The sequence below is a fragment of the Falco biarmicus genome, chromosome 4 (genome assembly GCF_023638135.1).
Source record: "Falco biarmicus isolate bFalBia1 chromosome 4, bFalBia1.pri, whole genome shotgun sequence".
Lineage (NCBI taxonomy): Eukaryota > Metazoa > Chordata > Aves > Falconiformes > Falconidae > Falco > Falco biarmicus.
In genome coordinates, this window is record NC_079291.1 from 112,232,732 (window position 1) to 112,260,510 (window position 27,779).

Below are 27,779 nucleotides of genomic sequence, written 5' to 3' on the forward strand. Positions count from 1 at the left end.
AGACTTATGGCTAAATAAACAGCATATCGTGAGAAGACCAGGCTGAGGCAACTGGTCACTTACCATCTTTAATGCTATTTTTTCCTTTAGTATCATCTTCACTGCCACTGCTGGTACTATCTAGGCAGATCACTTCCTCAGCCAGGACCTGAGGGGGGAGCTGGGTAGCCTCTGCTGTTCTGAAAACGATGTCGTCTACAAACATAAATTATAAACAATAAGTAATTCATAATAATGGAGAAGGAGACAAAACTGTTCAGAAACCAGACAGTATTTCCTTCCACTTTTGCTCCAATAGCTTAGCCCTGGAATTTTCCATAACAGACTCTCACTGTCTACAATACTGCTATGACTCAGCTTCCTGGGTCACAATCTCCTCCTTTCTCAATATGCCGAAACAATAGCCCATTGCTGATGGCACCCTCTCTATTGCATGCCCTGACTGGGGCACACTGACCATGCAACATGCTAAAGACCCTTCTTTTTTTATTTTGGGTCTCAGAAGTAAAAGCTGTTTTTATCCAGCAAAGAAAGTACCAACTGCTGAAGGGATGATTACTGCCCTTTGTTAGTAGGGACACTGTAATAATTACATCCCACAGATCATAAACAACTTTTGCTGATCAAGACCATTTGCTTGTATGTTTAGGTATTGCCATGTGCAGAGAGACACTAGCTAACAGGGCCAAATAAGCACCGTTGCAGTGACTCAGCAAGCAACGACGTTCTTCTGGGGTTGAAACCTACTCTGCAACAGCTAAAGTGTTCTAAATAGCACTTATTCCTTCCCCTCCAATGTAAAAATATTTTGAACACTTGCATTTAAGGGAGAATATACATTTTCTCAAAATGCAAAGTCAGCTCAAGAACTCCTTACCCCCGACACAACTTCCCACTGCACTTCTCTGCCCTCTACACCAGTCTGAGAGCCTGTGCTACAAACCAGGTCATTGAAATGATCCAAGTTACAAGACAACGTGAGATAGCATATTCACCAGTAGACAAGGGTGATGCTTAACCGTTTATACTGCCTGCTATTTCCCTGCTTGCTGAAACATGCAAGAAAGGACAAGGTTACATCACAAACATATGTGCATCCAGTCTAACATCATGAACGTATGTACAGCCAGCCTGTTGTTCCACTGTCCCTAGTACCAGACCCATGCACCACTGAACCATTCACAGTAAAAATATGATCTGAACCAAGGACGTGGCATTTCTGCTGAGTCCCTTGGTTTAAGCTTCCATACCAGTTGGGAAGACAAGAGACACCTGCTCCAGCATCCCACTTAGACACAATTAAATTGTCAAAGGATCTTCAACAGAAGCTTCCTGGCACCTTTTACCATGCAGCCACAGCATCTTGACCCAGAACCAGCTCAAGACTTGGAGCTGACTACATTGAATCAACAACAGTTGGAACTGCCATTTCAAGGGTTTACACTTGAGAGTCCAAATGCAACACAGAATCATAAAATGGTTTGGGCTGGAAGAGACCTTTACAGGCCATCTAGTCCAACACCCCTACAATGACCAGGGACATCTCCAACTAGACCAGGTTGCTCAAAGTCCTGTTCAAGCTGACCTTGAATGTTTCCAAGGATGGGGCATCTACAACCTCTCTGGGCAACCTGTGCCAGTGTTTCACCACTCTCATTGTGAGAGATTTCTTCCTTATATCTAGTCTGCATCTACCTTATTTTAGTTTAAAACCATTACCTCTTGTCCTATCATGGACAAGCATAGCACAAACTTCTTTCAGCTTCTATTTTGTATCTTCTATCCTTAAAAAAATCTGACTTCAGGTGGTATCTTCCACTGCTTACCAGGAAGAAACTCTAGGGGTACGGTTGGTATAGTGGCTGGATAATCCTTCCGCTGCTGCTCTAGCCGTTTCCTTCTCTCCAACTCTTCCTGCTGGGCTGCTTTTGTCACGGCTTCCAGTTGGTCCTCACGCAACAGCTTTCTGAACACAGGAGTGAACAGAGAAACATGATTTGATTACATTCAAACAATTTCTTTCAAAAACATGAATGGCTGTACAGCTGGCTCAAAAGATGATTGACAAACTCCAAGTAGTTTGTCAGCTACACAGACTAGGAACATCATCACCAAAAGCTATAGACAAATTCAACAGCTATTTCAAGACTGTGCTCCCCAACTACAGGTAACACTACTATTAGTCAAGGAGAAGACACAAGTTTGACAGAAGCAAAATAACAAAAGGATGAAAAATATGAGTGGGTAAGTATATACTTAAACTAGGTTATCATAGACCAGTTGTTCTATCTGAAAGGATGTTACTTATTGCTGTGCAGTTTATAAACTACACAATTTCATGCAAAGAAGATATATGGGAGAAAAACGCATCAATTCCCCCACAAAAAAATCATCACCCTGATTCTCCACTGACATAGTATTTTCAGGAACTAGGACCTCTAATGGCTTTAACAATTATTTCAAAGGATGCTCTCAAAGCACCCTACCTTTACCAGTAATTTTCGTTATTTCCAAAAGTTGCTTCCCCTGACGCTTCAGTCTCACACGTGCAGCCCTGGAAGTGAAGGCTCTTTTGCCAGAGGAGAGGTGCAGTACAAGCAGTGGTAAAATCCAGCTCCCTCACACTAGCCTTTAAATCCACCCAACCCCACACTGCAGGGACACGTCCATCTTAATGAAGTTTCAGTTTCCAAGGCCTACTCAATGCTCGTTCCTTTAGCTTCAAGAAAAATCAATCTGCACAAGCTCAAATATAACCCAAAGACCACCAGAACGTTACATACAGAGCAAAAGAGCCACTTGCTGCCACAGGAATTCCTGCTCCATTATGACTCCTCTGAGCATTTCAGATCCTCTTGAACAAAATTTCATAGTGAATTACCACCTCACGACCTGTTCCAGAATATATGTGGTGACTTACACAATCAAACAATTACTGTTTTATAAAATCCAGGTGAAATTAATTTCCAACATTTCAGTCACCAGTTACAGCATCAGCATTCCTGCCAACAAGTACCCAGGATAGCAGAGGGAAGGACTATATTTTAGGTTGTTTGCAATAGGATCCTCATCAGCAGATATCCGAAACTGAATATTTACTTAATGGTGGTACTGTTTTTCAATTACATGTCTTAAAAGCCAGCAGCAAATACACAATTTTTGCAGTATATTCCATAACTCTTCTGAAACACCAAACAAGTCTGCACCCACATGCAGCACTCCTGTCTGAGATCATATTACTCCCACTGGTGAAATCCTAAGGTTTTGGAAAAGAAAAGCCATCTGGTTTGCCAGCAGTGGCAAAATGTAGCTCAGAAGCAAAGTCCAGAGATTTTGCTTTTACCCAAAGGGCTATACAGGACTCCAGCTTTTTCTGTCCTGCTGCTGCTTACCTTATGTTTCTCCGCATGTGAGACGGTTTCTGAGCCCTCTTCTTTTTGGTGTCCTCAGAGGCCAGGCTCTTGTGCTGGTTCTGCAAGAGTCGCTCTGCCCGCTCACTCTGAGATGAGGTAGTTGAAGTAGAGCACTGCCATTCTCCATCCTCTGCATGTTCAACATGGTCACCACTGAACACAGCTTCCTGGGGTTGGTCTGAAAAGACAAGGAGGTAATGCCATGATAACAACTGTGCCAGGCTGGCAGCTGGCTTTTACATGAGCATTCGTCAGAATCTGAGCTGAATAGGAACCAACAACCCCTATTCTCACTTGTTTGTAAGGATGTTTCTCTGGGGGTCAAAACTGGGGTCCTTTCCAACAGCCACTCAAAGAGCATGTTGTGGTTTAACCCCCGCTGGCATCTAAGTACCACGCAGCTGCTTGCTCACTCCCCACCCCCTTGGTGGGATGGGGAGGAGAACTGGGGGGGGGGGGGAAGTAAAACTCATGGGTTGAGATAACAACAGTTTAATAACTGAAATAAACCAATAATGAAGGGGCCAGGGGTGGGGGAAGAACAAAATCCAAGGAAAAACCCCAAGTGATGCTCAGTACGACTGCTCACCACCCACTGATTGATGCCCAGCCAGTCCCCAAGCAGCAGTTGGTCCCTCCCAGCCAGCTCCCCCCCGTTTATATACCGAGCATGACGCTCTATGGTGTGGAACATCCCTTTGGCTAGCTCGGGACAGCTGTCCTGGCTCTGCTCCCTGCCAGCTTCTTGTGCACCTCCTCATCAGCAGAGCAGGGCAAACTGGAAAGTCCTTGACTTAGAGTAAGCACTACGCAGCAACAACTAAAACATCAGTGTGTTATCAACATTGTTATCGTACTAAATCCAAACCCCAGCACTGTCCCAGCTATTAAGAAGAAAAATTACTCTATCCCAGCCAAAACCAGGACAGAGAGTTAAAAAGTTTTCAGTGAAGGGTCTGTTCCCAGGGAAAGCCAAGACTAACACCACTCAACCCAGCCCAAAAGTGTTCTGACAAGAAAACAAGGCAAAATTATTTCAGTCCACGCAGAGCACTTGCTGTCCCTAAGGGCCTGTTTTCCTACAGGGGCCCGATGAGCTCTGACTAAAACAAGGAACTCAAATCTCTTTTTCCTTGTTTCACAGCATTCAAGTGGGGCAGAAATTTCCATTTATATGACACCTGCATAACCATCTTCCAAGTTAACAGAACATACCATGCCAGAGGTTTTCTGGTTCAAACATGGGGTCATGGCTTGGCAGGCAGCTCAGTTGGTTTTATCACCAGGCTTCACTCTCACAGTAACTTCTGGCAAGCTTTTTCAGAAACAAAAAGTGGCAACTCTTTCTACATTATAAATCACACACATTTCTTTTTCTCTGCATTCTCCTATTTTCAGACTTCCATTAGTGGCTGATTTCAGTCTTAAAGCACTATGTGAAATGACACCTTGTTCTAGGCAACATTCTGCTCTTCAACAGGCTGCCAGTGACCAAACTAATGCTTGCAGAGCACAGAAAGGAAACGTTTCTGTTCAAAAGCTTCCCTTGAAGTAAACTGCTTCTGACAAGCCTTGTAATAGCTTCTTTGAAGCATCTTGTCCCCTTGTGTCAGGCAAAGAGATACCCTGAACCTCATCTCATAATCTGCTTTCTTGCTTATGCTGTGTATCTGAGCTAATGACTGAACTGAAATGACACTTAGAACTATGAAGAAGGAAAGAAGGTATCAATGCAGAAGAATATGGCAGATGAAGTAACACAACCAACAAGCATCACACTGTGACTCCATGGGATCTGGAGACAAGAGCATCCCTTCTCAAAAAGCTGGGAGCTTAAATGAAGGATGCTTCAGCACAGCATGTTGCATGTATAGGAACCTCTACAGCTGCCACTTAATACAGCTGCCAGTTAATATGCCTATTAAATTAACCTTACCGCTAGTATCACCTCTTAAAATTGAAATGACATGAACTAGATTCACACCTTGGTCCAAAGCACCAAATTTGCAAGCTTCCTCTCCAGGCATCCCACCAGACCCACCCCAGCATTTGCCTGAAGTCTATGTCAGAACCCATTTAGGACTTCAGAGCTCACCCCACCATGGCCCAATACCAGCAGAGCAGCTCAAACATTTATGTGAACATCAGTCCCAGCCAGCCGTACACAGATGGGGAAAAACAGGTATCCACAACTTATGGGATGAAACAGGTCTCATGATGAATGCAAGAGTTACCTTGCATGTGAAAATAAAGGCAAATGGGTTTGCTGCTACAATCATAGTAGTTCTACCACAGCCAAGGTCTTAAATCCCTGTCCTTGCACCATGCCTCCTTAAACTTGCAAGCTCAGATACCACTCAACAGATTCACTTGTGGACAGAACTGTGCTGGGAATAAACCCAGTTTCCCAGGCTTCCCAGACAACAGCTCTGCTATTTGAGATACAGACACATTTTAGTCACATTACCTGCAATTCTTCAGCACTGTTTCCTTCCCCCCAGCCCTCTCAACTCCTGGTTATATAACTAGATCAAAAGATTGGATGAAATAGGGCAAAGGGAAGCAGGGAGGCTGCGCACGTGATCACATGCTCCAGGATGAGTCACTAAACCAGTGACTATCCTGGAGACAAACACTGCCATGGTTACACTGCTGCCATCTCGTCCTGGGCCCAGGGGACCTTGACAAGACATCAGAGAGCACAAAGTCATGCTTGTTGGGAAAAGGAAGCATTTCTCTCCCCACACCCCAGCAATTACCCACGTCACCTCCTTCGGCAGCAACTCTGCCACCCGTGCCATGCCAGGCAAGGGCGCCTTCAGGACAAGGGGTGATGCTAACAAAATCCAAAGGCTCAGCAGCCTAAAGGTGAGGCCATTACGTGTCTCCTCTGTATGTTTTCATATTTGTTGTGCAACTCCTGTGTAGACTCATTCCACCTCCACATTTTACCTTTTCTTTCCTCTTAATCATAAGTAATACAAGATCTGGTGAAACCTACACACAGCTGGATCAGACAGGTTTTTTTTAAATGAAATTCTCATCTGACCAGAGGCCTGAAGCCCAAAATCTGATGACAAATTTGGTCCTGCACTGAGTACTGGCCCTTATCCACCACAGCCGTGTCTGCTCAGGTTGGTGTTTGTCCTGCCAACACAAGCCCTGAGGTGAGGAACACAATCTGTGCCTCAACCCACATTCCTGACACATACGCATCTCGAAACCGAGATCTCTTCCACAGTAGCAACAGTACCAAACAGCACACTGATTCAGCTGCAGTGGGATTCAGAAACAGCCAGCTTCCTGAGGCTGGTCCCATCCTTGCCACTACAATGAATAAAGCTGCTTTTCACAAAGCTTAACACAATGATAAAATCACAAGCTTGACCATGCAGCAGCTCCCACCACACCTGTGACACGCGCAGGCAGTTACTAGCAGGAGTTGTTTTGTTGCTATTTTATGTTGAACTCGCCTAACTCTTGCTGCATACGAGAAGCGAGGCTCCCTGCTGCAGCCCTGTGGCTGCACTCCAGCACCGTGACTTCCAAGCTGTGCAACTGGGACCCACACTGGGACAGAAATGTGTTAAGAAACAAGAACTAAACACACACACAAACCTATTTTGTACAAGAACAGGTTTGATCTATGGGTTGGAGGGAGTGTGGGAACACCCTCATTGAACAGGTCCCATCAGGTAATCAATGGAATAATTCCTGCCCCAATTTTGCCAAGCCTACATCTACAACAGAAATGTAATTATGGTTTTGTAACAGGAGCTCCACATGCTACTCTGACATGGCTATACAAGTAGCTTTTTACACAACAAAAAATTCATCAGCCATGTCTGCATGTTGGCAACTGCCTGATCATGCTTAAGCTGTTAGCGCACTCTAGGAAGACCTGGGCAGTTATCCACATCGCCTCCATGAGAAAAGCACTGCTACCAGCCCATGGCTAACCCAGCACAGCCTTGCACAGGGAGACCAGCCATACTCACCCAAGCACAGCTGGGCAAAAGAACAGGCCCAAGTCTGCTCAGCGGAAGACAGCCATGGGTCAGTCACGGTTGCCAACAAGGATGTAAACCCATCTCACGCTTACACACTGAGCATTGAGAAAAAGCTGGATCCACACCAGCTCTGTTGAATGTTTTGCATTGTGCTCACCAGAAGAGGCACAAGATCTACAGAAAGGGTTTCCTGAGGGTAGCGGTGATAGCATCAATGCAGACAGTGAACTTGTCAAGCAGTTGCTCCTTCAGGTGGGTCACGGCTCTGAGAGGTCCCCAAGCAGTTCCCACTGGTCCTCAGTTACGGACACTCGCACACACCCAGGCAGTCTGTCCTGTAAGGCACCCTGAATGCCACAAGGGGCATGACTACCCTTTCTCATGCACTTTCGAGATCTAAAATGTGCCTGCCCTATTAAAATCCCATAGACCTGATTACAGCACAGCTCTGGTTTGTGCTGCAGAGCAGGGGTTGCCAGTTTTCTTTGCTCAATCATCATCAGCAACCACCGCCCCCAGCTGTACATACAAGCAGGGGGAGGTGTTCGGCTTCTCGACCGACACTTGCTTATTACAGTTTAGAAGTCTCTGTAAGGAAGAGTCGTGACTGCTCTGTATAACTCTGCTTCAGATGTTCCCTATGTGGTGTGACTGCCAGAGCTGCCCCTAAACACCGCACACCGGTGTGACCCATGATGCATAACACAGCAAAAGATTTGTCCTACAGTTGGGCACTTCCTGGTCCACCCAAGCTTATAAAACTCACTTCATCACCTCCTTCTTGCAGAATACTCTCAAAACTTTGAGGATGCAGCCTGGAGAATATTCTCTAGCATCTTCGATTCACCAGTGAATTGCTCTTGACACATACAGCCTGCTCTGCAAAAAGGCTCTGCTCACTGTGAAGTATCATGAAGCAGCAGGTACATATTTTTGAGGTGCAAGATTTCTGTAACAGAGTCTTCTCCTGACACCAAGGTGTGTGAGAAACTGTTATAGCTGCATCCAGTTTCCACACTCCAAGGCAAACCTCAGTGAGTCCAAGTGTCTGTCCACACACCAGTAAACATCCATAGCTTGGCTCTAGCAACAATCCAACGTTCCTTGGAGTACAGAAATGGCCACTCAGGATGAGAGGGTCCCCTACTTGAGGCTGCTGCACAAGGAGGTCCAAGAGACACCTTGGTGGACAAAACACTGTGTATGATTACTACCTTGCCTCCTCAGTTACTAGCTAGCTAAGGTGGCTAGCTACGGGTATGCTCTCCTCATGGGTGGCCAACTTCTCTGCCAGGGTAACTCCAATGATTCCAGGGAAGGCATACCACTGAAACCCAGCCACTTCTTTATTTCTAAAATCGTTTCACTACAGAAATTCAGAATAGCAAATAGCACTATTTTGCTGAGTCTTTGGGCATTATTTTACTACCCTAAGGACAGGGATGTGCATGCATGGTGAGGAAAGCAGCTGCATGCAGAGTGGCAAGGAGTTGATTCTTGCTTTGGGAGCTCTCTTTTGTCCTGCACAAAGAGCAAGGAGCAGTTAAATATTATTGCAGGCGTTCTGGGAACCTCCATGCAGTTTGTGGGCAATAGCTTGTCAGAGACTAGCTAGTACCAGCTCGTACTACTACAGCCGGTACTGAGCTGTCAAAGCAAGAATGGGAGGAGCACTGAGGGATGGCACAAGAAAGACTATTGCACAGCTCCAGCTGCAACACTCACAGCCACTGACACACTGAACTACAACTGTGCCAAAGGCTACAGAAGCGACTCTGCAGAGCAAGCCTGACTGCAAAGGCACTGACAGGCAGGAAGATGTTCTCTGGGGTTATGTGATGCTTTCCCAGTGCACTGGGCACTGGAGAGGTATGTAGGTAATGCCAGAGTTCAACTGTACTTGGCACCTGGAGAACAGCAGTTCTCTAACTGCAGCACAGCAATCATCTGAGAGGCTGGCAACACTCAGAGTGCTCCGGCTCATCTGTATTCAGCTATGGAATATAAATTAAATGTTTTCAGAATATTCTTTCTCTGTCTGCAAGCTGGTGCAGCTGTTGCATGGATGCCATGCAAGGAGGGAGGAGAGGTGTCTGCACAGAGCACCCTCTCACAGAGGTGGTGTTACAAAACCACTTGAGCACCCCAAGGCTGTTGGAAATCCTTACAAACCCCTCAAGGATTGTGTTGGTGAAAGCAAGGGGAGAGCCCAGACTCCCTTCCTCAGGCTCTACCTGCTGTGACACCGAGAAAAGCCACCAAGCTCCCTCCTGGGGCCTGACACACATCAACACCTGGTTCCTTCCTCCTGGAGCACTGGGAAAGCCACCCTGCAGAGGGGACGGAGGGGGACGCAGCCCCTCTGACGACTGGGGGCCACGGCCACCCCCTGCAGCTGCTATCAGGGCAGCTAATTAGCAACAAGGCTTTGTTCTCCTCAGAAAATAATCGGGCTCAGTCTTCGAGGGCAGGATGCCCCTCCCAGCCACAACTGCTTAACAAAGCCCTAATTATGTAAGCATTATATAACCCGGCACACCTACCCCCCCCGCGCCCGCCATGCCGCAGCACCCGCTCGGCCACGGTCCTCGCCAGCACGCCGGGACCCGGCACGCCAGGCGCCTCGGCCTCTCCAGCCGCCCACTTGGCTGACAACACCGGAGCCAGCACCCAGCCCTCACCAGCCTTTTGCACCGGTGATTCCTGAGTGCACGGGGAAACCGTGCCCGTCTTCCCAGGCTTGCCTGGGTGCCCCTCGGGGACATCCTCCCCTCGGCAGGGCCATGGCTGCGGGCAGCTTCCAGGGCAGGCGTGCTGCACCCCGGCCAAGAGGGCAGCCATGCTGCACCCCGGCAGCGGGATGTGCAGCCCCCGGCCCCACGCCGTATGCTGTCCCCACTCGACTCCAGCAAAACGCAGCCCACTGGTCAGAGGAATGACGCATCCCACCACTGCTCTCACCCCAGCTCTGCGGCCGGCTGCAATGGTTGGTGTCCTGCTGAGTCACAGCCACAGTACTGCGAGGCACAAAGGCATCCTTCGAGCTGAGCCTGCCCAGCGCTGAGCCTGCCCAGCCCCAGAGCTCAGCGGCAGCTCCCCCAGGGGAAGCTTCCCTCGCCTGTCAAACAGCACATACATCAGCTCTAACATCTTCACATCTTCATTCCCAGTGCTGATTTATCTAGGAGTTAACCACCGCAGCTCTGTTGTTCATACTTGTCACTGTAACCAGACACAGAGACTGTCATATTGGTGTAACAAATAGTGTTGCTTGAAGTCTGAGTAACACATTTTTCATTTCTCTAGGTATCTGTAAAGCAATCAGTCGCTGTGGGTTCAAGACACCTATGTGAAATTTGCAGATTGCTGGTGAGACGGCTGGGCTGCATCCAGCCCCAGCCCTGAACCAGAGGACAGAGGGCAGAGACGTGAAATGAGCTCTAAGGAAAACACCACCAGCACGGGCTCTGTGGGCCAGAGCCCTGGGAGGGACCGAGACCAGGAACACACAAAAGCCAAACCCATCTCCAGACTCCTTCTTGGGCAGGAAGCAAGCCCCGATCGATAGAGAATTTTAAAAGATAAATTATAAGGCAGCACTGCCCTTCTTTTCTTCCTTTAGAGGTCTTTCAGCATATCAGTTACTGATGAGGTTGTGCTGCAGAAAAAAACTCCTTTCCTGGCCTGAAGGAATCCTTCAGGAGCAAAAGGCAGCAGAACTGAAGGGCAGGAGCAAGGAAGCTACCACCCAAAAACCAAAGGGAAAGGAAGCAGCCAAGAAGGGCCAAGAAGCAAACTGGAACAGCCAACAGCCAACTTTGGTGACAGACAATATATCTTCTAACCGTGGTATTATGCAAGCAGAACCAGGCCCCAAATACCCAAGAGCTCTTGTTCTGGCTGGGCCTCAGCACTGCGGACGCTGAGACCCGGGTTACATAAACACCAACGAGCACTTATATAACTGCAGTATGGCAGGGCCGGTGCCACCACAGGTACCCGGCCCCGGCAGCCCTCCGGCACCAGACCCCGCCACGCAGCCCAGGTGGTGCCTGTCAGGCCATCCTCTTCCTCACTGGCACCGTGGAGGAAAGGCTGATGGCCACCCCAGAGCACCCCGCGGTACGTTTCCAGCTCTGATGTGCTCAGAGGTGGGTTGTGAAATTGCAAATCAAACATTTTCACAGTGTTCGGACATGGCAAGAACTGGAGAAATGTAGAATGCTGCTACCTGGCATCCCTCTCCCAGATATATAATCAAAATTACTTTTCCCAATAAAACTCCTCAAACCTGAAATGTAAACTGCCTCCTCCCCACGAGCCCCCCCCCCCCCCCCCCCCCCCCCTTGCACAGACACTGTGGGTATTAGTCAAGACAGGGAAACAAAGCCAAGAAACACACCCGTTAAGGTAGCAAGCAAAGCAGGGCTGAGTTACATTTGTTCTTTAGCCGGGGGTGTGTAAGAACAGCCCAGTTACATAAACGTGCTGCACCGAGTCAGGAAGTGTCTCAGGCTCCAGTGCCGGGAAGTTTTCAACAAGCTGTGCACAGGAGGGAAGCGAAACCTCCCCTTGCTGGTTATCCCAGTTAACTAGTAACCCAGAACATAGTTTTGCCAGCCAGATTACAAAAATTACTATAGGGATCTTACCCACAAGAAACCAGATTTAGCCATCAGATCTTATTTATTTTCACAATAGTCCACAACTTTTTTTTTTTTTTTTTTTTAAAAAAAAAGTCTCTCTATTCTATTAAGGTAGATAAATACTGATTTAGGTAACAAAGATTAATGTCCTCTCCCAGCTTCAGAAAACAGATGCATACAGACGCTTGACATGTTCCCAGCACGGTGAATCCAGCTGGCTGCTACCATGACTCTTGTAGGGATAAATTTCAGGGACTAAGAAAAGAGGACGAGTAGGGGAACAAGCATTCTGCATTATGCAATGATTACATAAGCATTAGTTTACACTAGGTAGCTGTGAGTTGTGGTATTAGCTTTATACCAGGATACCCTCAAAGCAATGAGAAATAATAAAGAAGGGATTATTGCTGCCACACGCTTCCAAGGCCACCAAAATGGCAAACAAACATGAGCACAAGCGAAACTTTAATCTCTGCCTCAAGCCCTCACCGTATCTTTGTTCAGGACTTGTTAACAGGGGAGGGGGAGAAGACAGTTGATACTCACTCCTAATTTAAGACAGTAGCATGGAAAACAATTCCAGCATAAAGTAACCTTAAGCATCTGAATGCTCCTTTGTTGTGGCTCATAATAGTATAAGAGAAGAGATATTTCAAAATTATAATACCCGGCATTTGCACTACAGTTCAGTGTCAAAGGAGTTCACAAGCATGACATGGTCCAGTCCTCAATAACCTGTGAAACACCCTCCTGTCCATCTTGCAGAGGAGGAAACTGAGGCAATGAAATCAGGTAGGCGTCACTGCTGAGTAACTCCCAAGTTGCTGGCTCCCTGTCGTACACTCCAACCAACAGGATTTCTTTCCTCTCCTTAAATATAATTTCTTACTTGGAAAAACAAAACATAGTTGTGGATTTTTTTAGAACCATAACAAAGCGCAAAACTTCAGGTGCATTGCCTTCTTCTGCTTCAGTCTCTAAAGTAATTTCAGAGGAATTTTTAAGGACTCTGTTTAATGAGGGAGGCATCACTTGGGAGAAAAATGCAAATTGTTGAGTTTGAGCCTGTGTGCCACCGCATTCCACTGGCACTTCTCCCATCAAGTGCAGCCAGGAAAGTGACTGAGAGCACTGGAGAAAGCTAATATGACCAGGATGAAACACCATCACTCAAAGCACAATCTGTTTCTATTTTCCTTTTCAAAATATCGGTGCTGCTCTGTGTGCTGCTGAGAGTTTGACAAAGGGCTGCAAAGTTGATCATGGCAATCAGACTCATACAAATTGAAGCCACGATGTCACAAGGACACAACATCCAAATATGTAACACCCTGAAAGCTAAGCACATCACAGCCTGGGTGGGGGGGGGGGGGAGGGGGGGGGGGCGGGGAGGAAGGGAAAAGCACCGGTTCTTTCATAAGGTTGCTAAAATTACAACCACCTCTACGGTCAAAAAAGAAGCATATGTATATATGGGGAGGAGCCAGGGTTCTTTAAATAAGAGACAGTTTTCCTGCAGGGCAACAGGGGGATAGGTAGTGTACTGCAACAAACCTTGATTTACTAGCTGGTGGTTGCTACCATAAAAATAATTAAAATCCTCTCTAAATTTCCAGAAACATTTCCAAAATAATGAACAGGTGGCACAGCAATGCATATACACAAGTGCTTGCTACTTTGAAGACCGCAAAGAAGTGTTCAGGTACCTGGAGTGAGAGAAAGCCACACAAACCAGAGAGGAAAAGAAACACCGACCAGTGGTTGAAGCACAAAGGCAGGGAAGAACACTATGTGTCAGTTCTGCCCTGGACTCACTCTGTGACCTTGTGCAGTTTTATCACCCTCTCTGGGGACAAGGCAGATATGGGAGAAGTGGGACAGAGACCCTCTTGGATCCACCACCCAGAGCGCAACCACTTCAGATCATTTACAAATGCTTCCTCAAACAGAGATAAATTTTCCCACTGGTAGAACAGACTGTGATAAACCTTGTCCCAGACATTATAACTTGGTGAGCAATGCTGTACAATGAGTTCATTTGCACTCTTACTCTCTTATGTTTGTACAAATGACCCCAAAATAGCCTTCCACCCAAAATTTTTGGAAAGCCTCTAGGCTTGCATTCTCCCTCCATCTATGACCTACAGTCTCATTTCCAAAAGCATTCTCCCCTCCCCATCTTCTTTTTATACCTATTATCTAGACTGAGTTACATAAGCCACTTGTATCACCCAGATTCCTCACTTATCCAAACTTATTTTGTATCATAATTGCTTTTTCTTCTCATTTCACATTCTCCCAGAATTAGCTTCTTTCTTTGTCCTGCCACCACAACCAGAGATGTAAGAAAGCAAGAAGAGATGGATGTTGGTGGGTTTTCCCTCCCCTAGAATCCGTACCTCCCACTAATGGACAACAAATACAGCGTGGCTTAGTTCCATAAAAACTCCTCAGGAAGACCACACTGCACTGGACTCCAATAATAAACCAGAAACCCAGAGCTGGAACTCCTGGGGACCATTTGTGACCAGCCTATTATAGTTCATAGCATGAACTTTGGAGGTATTTGCCATGTGAACAAGGTGGAAGAAGCTTGGTGTCCTGGAGTACCTGACCTCAAAGTAACAACTTAAATTACAAATTTAGAAAGTTCTTCAAATCTGAACAAAGTTTTTTCTCCAACACACAGCATTCTCCCACCAGCAAGCAAACTAAGTGGCAGCCATCTCAAAACTTTAAACTTGTGTTAAAGTTTCACCAGCATCTTCTGTTTGATAGGGGTGAGGGGAAAAAAAGAGCCAAGTAGCTCTTAGTCTATTAGGCACTATAATTAGGGGATCTGGAGCAGGCACCAACAGCTCTGCCTGGTGCCCAGGCTGCTGCCCAGTCAGCAAGTCACCAAATATTTCACTGATAAAGGCAGCGTTCAAAACTCTTATCAAGTAGGATATTGGAGGAAAGTACATACAAAATGCTGAAGAGGATGGGGTAGGACACTGCATATAAAATCATACTGATATTAACAACTGGCTCTCCTCTTGCTAAAATTTACCTTTGCAGCATTACAGTATGACACCAGCAGAAACAGTACCAGGCAGACCCAGAATGTCACATCACTAAAGTCTTCAGAATTAAAAGCACAAAGAAAGAGCTTCCTTCTCATATCCCTTCCATCAAGCCAATAAGCACTGCAAGACTGAAAATTCAACCATTTCAATCCCTGCCCAGTAGGCAGCAAATTGAAAGCCGAGTCCCACAGAAGTCTTAGTTCCTGGTGCATTTTGCTAGCCACCGAGTAGGGTGCTCCAGTACAGAGGTGGAATGAATGGTCTGTAACAGAAGAGCAAGTGGGAAAAGAAAACAGGAGGAGAAAAAAATAATTTTTTAAAAAAATCAACCCACAAAAAACCCCCAGCCTGTGTCCTACCTGGAAACTGCTGAGACTCATCCAAGAGTAACATGCTGCTCAGTGCACTGACGCAAGACCTCTGCCTGCGACTCTGCCCCAAGACTTGTTCAGCGCGGCCGCACGCTCTCAGCCCTTCTGCTATTCTTGTCTCAGGGTCTTCAGGACAAAAGTTTCCAGTCACTCCTGACAACTCCTTATCTCTGCCTGCAGCCCAGCGAGCAGTAAATCCACTCTCACTGGCTGTTCAGCTTGCAAGCGGGAAATGCCTCCTGATAAAACAGTCCAGGGTACAGGCAGGGAAACCTGCACTTAAGGTTTCTGAAAATAACTTTGGTAAATAGCTCCTAGTGCTTGAATCCACCCAGCCGGTGCGAAGGGAATCAGTACGCATGTATCCTCCCTGCACCCAGCCGAGACGAACCAGGGTCACTGTTATATAACTAGTTAAATATGCCTCGTGTTCAGCCTAAATAAAAATTGTCACTCTCTCCTCCCCTGCTTGGAGAGTCAAACACCACAGCCCTGCCCGAGGTAGCTGCTGCTCCGCCGGTGCCCGCTGCCCGGAGCTGTGCTGACGGGCCGCTTTGGCTTCAGCCAGTGGGAAGCTCAGCTATGCCTGGGAAAAGAGTTTTAAAAGAGAGGAGAAGAGCAGGGAGGCTGAGTGGGTGTGTATGGGGGAGGTCTCCTCTCTCTCCCTCCTCTCGAGCGAGCGGCAGAGTTGCACGCTGTTCAGATCTCAGATCTGAGGGGATCCCATTCACTGAGCCGGTGATCCAGTTCAACTAGTGGCAGAGACCAAGACTGGGAATAAAATAAAAATCCTTACATAACCATTCAGGCTCCGGCGGGGCCCCATGCAAGGGGAATCCCAACAGACAACAGGACGTTCAGAACAGGGGACACAGGGCCATAACCCCGCTCCCAAGTTTGACAGCACAAAAGGAAAAGAGGGGGGCAATGAGCTGCAGAAGTAGTACAGCCTTTTGGCTTTGAAAAAAATCTTGGTATCTGTGATTTTATGAACTATTTGCATGATGCCTGCTACCTTCCAAGAAACCTGGACAACTGAGACTGAAACCCGAGCAGTACGATGCGAGCTGGTAACCTATTTGCACAGCAATAGGTGAAAGAGCATCCTGTTTGCTTCATTAAATCAGCATGTTGTGCAGCACTGCCAGTCTGCAGAAGTGCAGCAAACAGACTGTGAAGGAGATTTCGCAGTTTTTAGGAAACAACCTGTCAGAATTTGGGGAGTGCAAGCTTATTGTAAGCGAGCCTTCCTCCCCGTCATCCATCTGCACCAGAAGGACAGGTACAGGAGAGAATAAATACTTTAAAGCTGTGGTTGAACTCTTAAAGGCTAGCCATTGTGCCTAACCTTCTTCAGTGCTACAGAGACTTTTTCCATGCCTGACTCCCTTCATAGACATACTGAGTACCAGCAACAAGTGGCAGAACTGGGCTGATAAGACACCTAATGGAACCGGCTCGCTCCTAGCGACTGTCTGTCCACAGAATGAAGTCAGCTCTTTGCTTGAAACAACCAGCAAGTGAGAGCCGGGAAAACCAGGATGGGCAGAAGCAGCCCCAAGCAGGCTGCCTCTGAGCAGCCCTGGCACAGATCTACAGGACTCCAGGACAAGCTGCACTCGTAACAGTCAAAGATGGATCTAAAGGTCTGCAAACACAGCCAGGGCAGAGCCTGGCTACCTTCATGTGACTCCAGCCATTTTTATTAGACCTTTCATTTGAGAGGGTGGTAGGGCACAGTGAATGCTTGCTACCATCAAAACATCCTCATTGCTTCAGGGCACATCACAACTTTGAAACAAACCCAAGGTGCTCTTTTCTTAATTCAAGCCATGTAAGTTTTATCAAAGAAAAGATGAACTGTATTAAAATTAAGTGGCTCAGTAACACGGCAGCCTTTCACCTACGTCACAGATTCAAATACCCTAGCTGGTACACGAGAACATACGGTGTTTATCGAGGGGGAAAAGAGGGACAAATGTATTAAGAAAAGTACATAGCTAAGGACCTTGCAGCAGGCCTTATAAGGACTTTGTATGGTTAGAATAAATAAGCAAACACCACCTCAGCATCTGACCTAACAGATTTATGTAACCAGGAAGCAAGATTTAAGGACAAGTACTTGTGGAAAGTACCCAGTTGCATTTACAAGGCATGCTGTATGGTTTTGGCTGGGATAGAGTTAATTTTCTTCATAGCAGCTAGTATGAGTCTGGATTTGTGCTGAAAACAGTGTCAGTAACACAGGGATGTTTTCGCTACTGCTAAGCAGTGCTTACACAGAGCCAAGGCCTTTTCTGCTCCCCACCCCACCCGCCAGCAGGCTGGGGGGGGGCACAAGTAGTAGAGAGGGAACCCAGCTGGGATAGCAGAGCCCAACTGACCCAAGGGATATTTCATACCACAGGACATCATGCTCAGCATATAAAGCTCGGGGAAGGAGGAGGAAAGCGGGATGTTTGGAGCAATAGTGTTTGTCTTCCCAAGTAATCATTATGTGTGATGGAGCCCTGTTTTCCTGGGGACGGCTGAACACCCACCTGCCGATGGGAAGCAGTGAATGAATTCCTTATTTTGCTTCGCTTGCGCACACAGCTTTTGCTTTACCTATTAAACTGTCTTCATCTCAACCCACAAGTTTTCTCACTTTTACTCTTCCTATTCTCTCCCCCATCCCACTGTGGGGGGAGTGAGCGAGCAGCTGTGTGGGGCTCAGTTGCCAGCAGGGGTTAAACCATGACACATGCTTATTACAGCAATCAAGCACGAGGAAAATGGAAGTTCAATACACTGGGGGAAACAGGCAACCTATACCTGTCCTTCCACATGCAGCAACAGAAAGGGAAATTCCTTCTTCACTTTAGTATGCAAAATGGAAATGGATTTTTCTAGCTTCTCTGCTCACAGCAGCCTACTGGTGAGGCCATCACTGCTAGCCATGATAAATACGTATTCACACAGCCAAGAATTAGATCTGCCAGAAACAGTCAGTTTATAAAATGATCTCCTCATGGAAGGTAATCTTGTTACAGATAAGCCCATTTACTGAATGACTTTTCTGTGAGGGCAGCCTTGCCAGTAAGGAGTAATGTTCTCCCCCTACAGGGTCTGAAATCTTACCTAGCTGTCATGCCTCACCTACCTCACGCTTAAACCACAGGCTCTTTACAATTGTACGACTGTGCTATACATCAGAAGAGGCTCCTCAAGAAACTGTTGTCACTTGAGAGATTCCCTTGCTAACAGCACAGGAGACTCCCCTGTTAAAAGAAAAATCGCTATAAAGTTTGTATTTTCATAGAATACCAAGATAAAGGCCCTTCAGAACATGGTTTTCGTTCAACTGAAAAGTCTTTTCAGCAGCAATGTCAGCATCGCTGAGCACTGCGAATTCATAAGGGTTAAAGCTCACACCTAAACCTGCCTGCACACACAAGAAGGTCAGTTGTAAAGTTTTTCCGCACACTAGCTCCTCTGTATAGCAGAGAGTATTGGAGACGGAGTGCTGGCGGGGGTGTGGGGAAATCAACCTACACTCAGTTCAACTAAGAAGTTTCAACAAAACGTCCCAAAACATATCACAAGTGACTCTCCTTCCCCATCCTTTCAAGCTGGAGCAGCTCATTCCCCATCCCCAGCCTGTTCCCCACCTTGACCCTGGTTTTCTCAAACCACTGTTCCCCTGTGCTGCAGGCCGAGCAGCTCCGGGACTGCTCAACACTGACCTGATCTGAGCCCACCAAGTGCAGCATGGGTGAGAAGCACTGGATCCATGACGTGCCACCATGCTCTTGGCCCCTGCACACCAGGGTGGTTCTCTTCTCTGCAATGACTGCCTCATGTGCTGTTCACCTTCGCTGCCACCCTGAAGAACAGAAGAGAGCTTCCTTGCACATCCTCAGCTGCTCCACACTGGCTGTGCAGTCCCTTCCCCACCCCACAGCTTCCTCACACGCTCCATATCCACCAGCTGCTTCTGCACACCCCACTGATCTCCAACAAGTAGAGAAACCGCCTACAAATTTGAATTGTTTGTAAATTATTAAACACAAACTAGGCTTGACAGCCTAATTTCACTCTTGATTATCAGCTGCTAGTAGCACATACAAATATCAAGGCCACTTTCCCTGTCCTGTTTTCTGTGTTGGTTCTCCATGTTATTTTACCAACATGGAAAACACACAAGAATATCAGATTGAGTTGGTTATGGTATAAGGTGGTGTTTAGCAACCTAAACCAGTTCAAACAGAATCAAACTCTAACTACACAACACTATTTGTTGGCAACTGAGTATTGCTGGGTTTTGAGAATCATTTGCTTTTTAAACACTGCATTGTAAATACAAACTCTTTTTGAGTAAGATCTAAAGTAAGCATGGAAAACCAGAGGAGTCCTTCCATTTACTTTAGTGAGTTTTGGACTGAACCGTAAGGATACCATTTGATCAATCTGTTTTTTCTCACTTTATTTGTATTCATATAAATCTCGGTTTATTTTTTTCCCCACACTCATCTAAATCACAACTAAGGGAAGATGTACATAATGTAACAGAACTCTAATCACAGAAAATACAGGTGGTGATGAAACAGCGCCTTCTGCAAATTCTGCTCAGACTGTCACTGTGGCAAAAGACACATTGCTTCAGACTTCAGCCCCAGGCTTTCAAAGGTTGTTTAAATGTGTTTTTTATTTTATTTCATCAATGAATGAAATAAAAAAAATAACAATATATTGTTATTAAATAAGTTGTAATGACTTTTAAGTCAAAGGATTTATATCACAGATATTTATAGTTATCTTAATCAAAGGTAAATCCATTTAGTTACATTCCCAGTTACATTCAAGAAACTGATCCTCATCTCTTGCTACATCTTGCTGCACTTCTGTTGCTGAAGATGACACAATGTATTTGTGCAACACAGAAGAGTGATTTTGTAGATTCCAGTTTTCATCTAAGTGCAAATTTGACACAAATCACAAGCTAAGAGTACACAAAAGTGCCATTTTAAAATTGCTTCTAATAGTTCAAGTATTTAAATATTTTACATAGATGAAGATTACCTACAGATGTTTTAATTGCAAAATTTGTTTTGACAGAGATTTAAACTAGAAGTTTCTGTTCACCTAGCCCAAAAAGATTTTATCTTGTAGCTTTCTCCTGTCTCGTTCCTATTTGCATATTTGCAAGTGAAAATAATGTCTTCTGACTCCTACTTAGAATTTTTTGAGACTGAGTCAGTGAACTGCATGTTGAAGAAAATGTGAACAAGACATTTTCAACATCTGTAGTACAAACTACTGTTATTAAAATAAAAAAAATATGGGTATTGCATAAAAAACCCTTGATCCATATAACAGGCCAGATGCTCCTGAAAGATGCAGTTTTCTGCAAAGCCTAAGCATGAAATTAAAACAACAAATAAAGCAAATAACTGTGATATGATACTGAGTTTTAAAACCTGAAGAACACTTTTAATTCAATTAAAAGTTCCCCCTCCTTCCAAACTTGCTGCTGTTTCCTGGCAAAAAAACGTACAACATACAGCTGCTACATGCACATTTTATTTAACCAGTCATCAAAACCAGCAAAATACCAGATAAATTAAGGAAAAATGAAAATAAGGACCCCATGCATAGTTTAAATTCAAATGCCAAACAGAGAAATATTTCACACAGTACACTTGAAAATAATAGGAGCACTCCCTAACATGTAAAGCAGAGGATTTTCACTTTGGCTTCATCACACTTATAAGGTGACCTTGGCAAAGTCAAGAAGGAAAATACCACATTACAAATTTGCTAATTAGTTTCCTTGTGATTTCATCATGGTTTCAGAAGCTGCAGATGATGGAGTATGGTATCTATTAGCACTGACTAGGTGTGGTACAAAGCTGACTACTGGAAATGTACATGGGGAAAAAGGTACCAGACACAAAAGAAGTGACTGCCCTTTGTTAGAGATTCTCTGGCTGCTTTGTGAAAAGAGGAAAGCAAGTTTGGGGCCAATAAAGCACAATGCTCATATCCTGCAAAGCCCATCAGAAAAGCCGGAAGAAACAAGATAATTCTCTCCACAAAAGACTTGGAGCAATTCTTTGTTCAGCTAATAACCGCGCTCTCATTGGCCCTGCTCCCCATGCATTCATGTTACTCTCACGTTTGTAGCAGCTTTAAGAAAAGAGCATGTGTAGCTACAGGTTAAAAAAAAAACCAACCACATTTGAAAAAATCCATATACATATATATAGAAAATGCAGAGCCATGGATGTGGGCTGTTCATGAACCACATAGAAGGATTTCTATTTTGTATTCCATCATACGTAATAGATCAAAGGGAAGGAGGAAGAAAAGAGGGGGAAGAACAGCACAGCTAGTTATAACACATCATTTCACAAGATCAGCCAGTCCCTGTGCCCAGGCAGAGGGTCTGAAGGAAGGAGAGCTCTATCGTCATCACCTCCTTTTAAAGAAGTAAAGCAAGTCATTACTCCAGGTTATATAACGCTTAGACTATGCCAGACTTTGTGCCACCCTCTTGAAAGGGAAGCCACTGTCAGAGAGCCTGGGAGGCAGGCAGAGGAACATTTTCATCCAGAGCTTCCCCCTGCTTAGGATAAGCAGAGGAGACAAGAAAGTGTACACATTTTCAGGCAGAGCAGGCAGACGGCGACAGGCTCAGCGACTGACCTGCAACATCGTCAGTCTGTAATTCCCTGCGAAGGGGGCTGGGGGGACAGCACTGTCAGGATCTCATCCTTCCTTCCCACAGCAGCCATCAAGCCACACCTCACCCTGCTGAGAATAACCTAGTTCACAGGGTTAGTTAAAATGCTGGAATCAGTCAATAAAATCTCCACAAACCCCAGGCGCCACTCCTCCCCACACTCCTCTCCGTTCCTCTTACCTTCCCTGTTCCTCCCGGGTTTGTGGGCACACAGCGGGCAGACAAAGGCTCCACCTGCCTCTATCACGCCCCGACAGCCAAAACTGCCCCAACACAAATATAATGCCCGGCAAGGCAATTTGCAGCTTCAGCTTCAGCAGAAAGGGAGTTAACCAAGCGTACAGTACAGGCAGTTCCCAGCAAAAGCACCCAAGAGGATTTTTATTTTTTTTTTAATGTCACCATTTAGTGAGTCCGGTAAATCCACTTCAAGAGAGCTGGGTGCCTGCCACGGGGTCTGCATGGGCATTAGCAGCTCTCACACACCACGCTGGGTACACAAACACTTGCAAGCTGGGCAGGTCCAAGCCCCTCAGAGTGCACACAGAAAAACCAGTTGTTCTGAAAGACAGACTGTACTACAGGGAAACTGCCAGAGTAAAAATAATGGGTAAAATATTCAGCCTCCTGTAACGCAGCAAAGTTCCCAGAGTAATCAGTGGGGCTTTTGCCTAAAGGAGACACAAACCCTCTTCAGGGCCATCGCAATGTAACTTTTCTGCATTACTAAGTAACCAGGATTGCTAAAACTGCAAATGCCAATATCCACTCTCTTTTCACCTTTGATACTATTTCTTTTGTATTTTATCAACTGGATTGTGAAAACATAGGAGACAGCCAGCTCCTAACCTTCTGGGTCTTGGTAAACTAACACAAGCCAGGAATGTAAGACTTGAGGAGCTGGACAGAGTGTGCTTAACAGATACAAAGCAATTTTGGAGATGCTCTTATCTCTTTCAGGAGCCGAGAAAAGAATAAAACCCCTTCAATTTCTTAGTTATAGCAAGTCACCTGAGAAATGCATCCAGCATCTGCAGATCTGATGCACGTTTCCTGAGTTATCCACAACCAGCTGACTTGAGTCCCACAGTCTACACCCACATGATAAAGCATATTTAAACACTCTAATCCAAGGTAATGGACCTAAGGTAACTGCATCTAAGGAAATGCAGTTTCCTATAACAATTCCATAAAGTTTAAACATGCCAATAAGCAGGATAATAATTTACCAGTAAATTCTTTCATATGAAGTGATTACTTTTGTACCTTTATACCATCACACGTGCCATCCTCTTTGCACAAATTATTTGCTTGGAAGACAGTCTATGAAAAATCACTACAAGCATTAGAATCTACATGGTTGTTTAAGAACATGAAAGTGCACTGAGCTACATGGAAATTCAGGTTTGACTTTGCAGGCTTACAAAGATCAGGGCCATTGCGGAGGCAACAAACTTACTGTCGAGAAGAGGTTGCTCCCCCCAGGACCCATGCTTCTAGCTTCCTTAGAAATAGTACTGGTGGACTCCAGAGGGAGCTGCATCCAGCCACAAGTAACCAAAAAAAAAGAATCAAGATAGGAAAGTCTATCAAGAAGGAAAAAATGGAAAGATGTCAATCACCACTCTTGCCTCCACTTGCGCTCTGCCAACAGTAACTTGCAGGTTAAATTATAGGCTTATTAATTATTGGCACCCACCACGCTTGCATATGTACACACAGAATACAGCAGAGTTTAAAATCAAAGCAACCCTTACTATTGCCTTCAGTGCTTTTCTAGGTTTAGGAAAGTCCTGACTTTTGTTTCTTTGCACATCTTTTATTCTGACTTACCCACTTTCAATCAACAAAACAAGCCTCCTCTACTCCGGACAGGCCTGTGCCTTTCATTAGTCCCTGCCACCAGCCTCCGGAAACAATGAGGACAAGAGTCAGAGCACATATATCACCAGTCTGAGGCAGAAAGCAATGAAGTCCACTGTGCCCACGTACTGCAGCAGATGGAAGCATCTCATTAAAGGGTTCCTCAAAGAGCAGCTATAGTCTCTAAGGCTGCCTCAACCTTGGGACGCCCATCTACCCTTGATACCACCTGAAGATGCAGCTGTGAAAAAGACACTTTCTAAAAGGAATTGAGAGATTAAAGAAATAAGTATGTATTTTCTCCTTCTCTTCTGAAGGAATGCATTTCATTTTCTAGTAGACAGGAAACACTGGTTTTAAGTTGTCCTCCCTAAGAGAAAATGATGTGCAGGCTGGTCAAAAGTAGAAGGTAAAAAGACTTCATGTTGCTGGAACTAACTTCCATTTACCAACACAAGCAAGACCATCCAAGTAAAGTAAAAAGTGCAAGTAAATTACTTTCTAACACTAGCTTCCACACCTCCACCCCCTTTTTTTTTTTTTTTTCTTTCCTTCTTTTCTCCTCCAGCAGTACGGGCTTTTCTAAATTCAGATATAAAATTATATAGAATAGGGTATCATTTAGAAAGGTATCATTCAGAAGACCGTCTCCACATTCTTCTTCTGCCTCTCAGTTTCATACAGGTGAGTATAACATGACCTAATTTATAAGAATAACTTCAGATGAAAAGTAAAAAACTCTATATGAGCAGGAGGAGCCTGCTAAATGAACAGATTTATACCAAAGACTTTCCTCTCTTCCCTTGTAAGGACAGAAATTTGCTTTATTCCCAACCCCACACATCCAGCTAGGGACTCCAACACACACCACAGGTTTTTTTGTTCCAACACCTTGTTGGGAGAAGAAAAGATGGAATGACTTTGGGGTGGGAAGCACATGAATAACACAATCTCCCAAAATGAGCAGCAGCTCCCTGCACCTTAAGGATACAATCATGTATCATTCAAAAAAATTAATTAAATAACTCACACTCCACATGACTTAAAGCTGAAATGATTTTGGAAATTGTTTTGAAATAACTCCAGGTGCTAATGAACTTCCTAGTAAGTATGGAGTTAACTACTGATTTTTCCCATCAGATTAGACAAGGAAATTATTCAGGCAGCTACAAATTGATTTCACTTTCAATGTAATTGCACCCCTTGCTGCATGCAGCATGATGCTGACCCACAAAGAGCCACAAAGGAACATCACATTAAATAAAATCCATTCTTGCTATAATTTCATGCCACATTTCTTTCCCCAACCACCAAGTGAAAATGGTACATAAAGCTGTTCTAACAGCACCCCTTTACATAAACAGGCTTTCCTCTAGCAAGAGTTCAAGGAAAGCAAAGATCTTTTCAAACGTGAATCGAAGTGGCTGTCAAATACTCCTGCCTTGGTATCTTGGGAAACCTGAAACTGTGAGTACCAAGTGGCACACTCAAGTTCAAACAAAAAGCAGCCATTGAAATACACTCTGGATCATGCTCCAGAAACAAGAGATAACTGCTTGAATCTGTCATGATACTATCAAATGTCATAAGACTGTGCTTATCCCTGTCTAAGAGGCTAGGGTGAGGAAAAAGATACCTCTCCCCTTACCAACCCCCTCTGCCAGTCTTACACAGGTTCTAAGACTTGGCCCTGGTCCCTCCACGCTACTAACAAGGTGCAGTGCGAAAGAGCACAGGCAGGACACCTGTGTGTCCTCTGCTCTCCTGGGACTTGCAATTCTGTGCCACCAACACAACTGTGCTTCTCATTCACTCCTCTTTAATGGTCCATACCCACAGAAACCCCACACAAAGCAGTTTTGTTTTGCTCCAGCACTTTGTCAGGGAGCAGGAACAGTGTGAGCCTGAGGTGGGAAGAGGGAACACAAACTGCCTCCATCTTCTGTTCTCCACCAAATAGAGATGTCATGGATCTAGCACGCCCCCCAGCCCTGTGGGAAGAAAGGGATAAGAATGGAGAAAACAGGCAAAGTGGACAACACAGGGCAGAAGACAAGACCAATTGCGTGGAGACTGTCATATCACAATAGTAGTATCTAATACACTATTATTTGGTGTTGTCTGGTGTATCTGCATATTAAGAATTGCAGTACTACCACGGTACTGGAAAATGGTCCATTGCAGACACCCCAGAAGTACTGATTCCAATCCCTGTCTGCTGTACCACACATCCTGTAAGGCAAACACAACTAGCAGCCTTCAAGAACAGTGTCTCAATGCCTGTGCCCATTAAGGCATCTTTCAGAGAACTGAAACCACCAGCTCTTTACACTTTTACCCCTGAACTGCACTTAAAAAAAGAAGTGTTTAACCCATATACTCAGAGGTAAGAAAGCAAGCAACTTGCCATCACTATTAATAGTGGAATTTCAGCAACATTTATGAGTAAGAGAATGAATTGCAGAGACTTCAATCAGAATTATCCAAAGACATTCAGAAAGTGGAAAACCAGAGCACTACAGCAGGATTTGTTCAAACACTCAACAGCTTTCCTCAGGAAAGCTCTGAGGTATGAGCAGTCCCTGCATTTGAAATTATCTGTAAAATCCATACTGGAGGTTTGTTCTCTTTGCTCAAATTAGCTTTTATTCCTATGGAGTTCTACACAGCCCTGAGCAACCACCAGGATCAGAGAAAAAGTGCAGGACTTGAAACAGCCCTTTATCTCTACAGTCATCAGTACATCACATTTCTAGTGAAAAGGATTTAGGGAGTCAACAAAAAAGTTCTTAGCAGTCATGCACTGGTATCACAAAATCAAACATGATAAAACAAGTGCTGCTTCCCACAAGTGATGAGAAAACAGATGCAGCGGGCAGGGATGACAAGGCTGGAAAAGTGGAAGCCCCCAGCTAGGACTGAAGCATGCTGCTAAGGATGGGTGTTCAGCCTGGCAGCCACTGGGAAGGGGTTATACGTGTCAGGGTAGGTATGTCCTGGAAGAAGTGCTCTAGAAAAAAAGACTAAAGCTATAAGAGCTCCTACACATGATAAGATTCATTAACTGACCCCCACTTAAGAAACATATAAAGGATATAAGCTAAATGGTTATTAACTCTCACTTATTCAGATATATTTGGAAAACTAGACTTCTGTACTCTTTTTCTTCCTTGAAGACAGAGGGAGAAGGTTTAAGAACTGCTTTCATCAAGAGTGAAAGTTTGTACCGTAAAAGTCCAAACTCAAGTAAACTCTAGACTCTCTAAACTCAAACAAAACTTTGAGCAGAAATGAGAAAAACTGCACCAAACCTGATGATAGCACTCTTAATTACCAGAATGTAAAAAGAACTTGAAGAAAATTCTGAAACTGAAGCCAGCACAGGTATTAATTGCACACACAACATACATCAAAGAGATAAAACCAGGTTAAACAGCAGTGACATGTTTTGCACAAGTCTGAGACTATATCATCCGACAACATTACATGAACATGGAAGGTTCTTAAGTAATTTGAGTCACCACCAAAATGTTGAAAACCTATGCTCCTAAACCAAAGCCACTATTCTGCAAGCAAGCAGTACAAATTTTAGTTTTATAGTTATTATCACTGTTACTTAAAACAAGCAATCAGTATGGAGAAAACATATATGCAGCCTCTCACTCTTCCAAGGAAAGAACTGTG

General features: G+C 45.1%; 1 protein-coding gene across 5 annotated transcripts in view; it reads right to left on the reverse strand.

The window, feature by feature from the left end:
• RAD54L2 (RAD54 like 2) overlaps positions 1–27,779 on the reverse strand; it is a 74,450-nt gene that overhangs the window by 19,851 nt on the left and 26,820 nt on the right. For 4 of the 5 annotated variants that reach the window (XM_056334579.1, XM_056334580.1, XM_056334575.1 and 1 more), the window contains exons 3-5: positions 3,393–3,591; positions 1,827–1,966; positions 64–195 (exon numbers count right to left, since the gene is read on the reverse strand). In XM_056334579.1, coding sequence (XP_056190554.1) covers positions 64–195; positions 1,827–1,966; positions 3,393–3,591 — 471 coding nt within the window. Of the gene's footprint in view, positions 1–63; positions 196–1,826; positions 1,967–3,392; positions 3,592–15,496; positions 16,209–27,779 lie in introns of those variants that run through there. The other variant, XM_056334578.1, reaches the window with a different exon arrangement.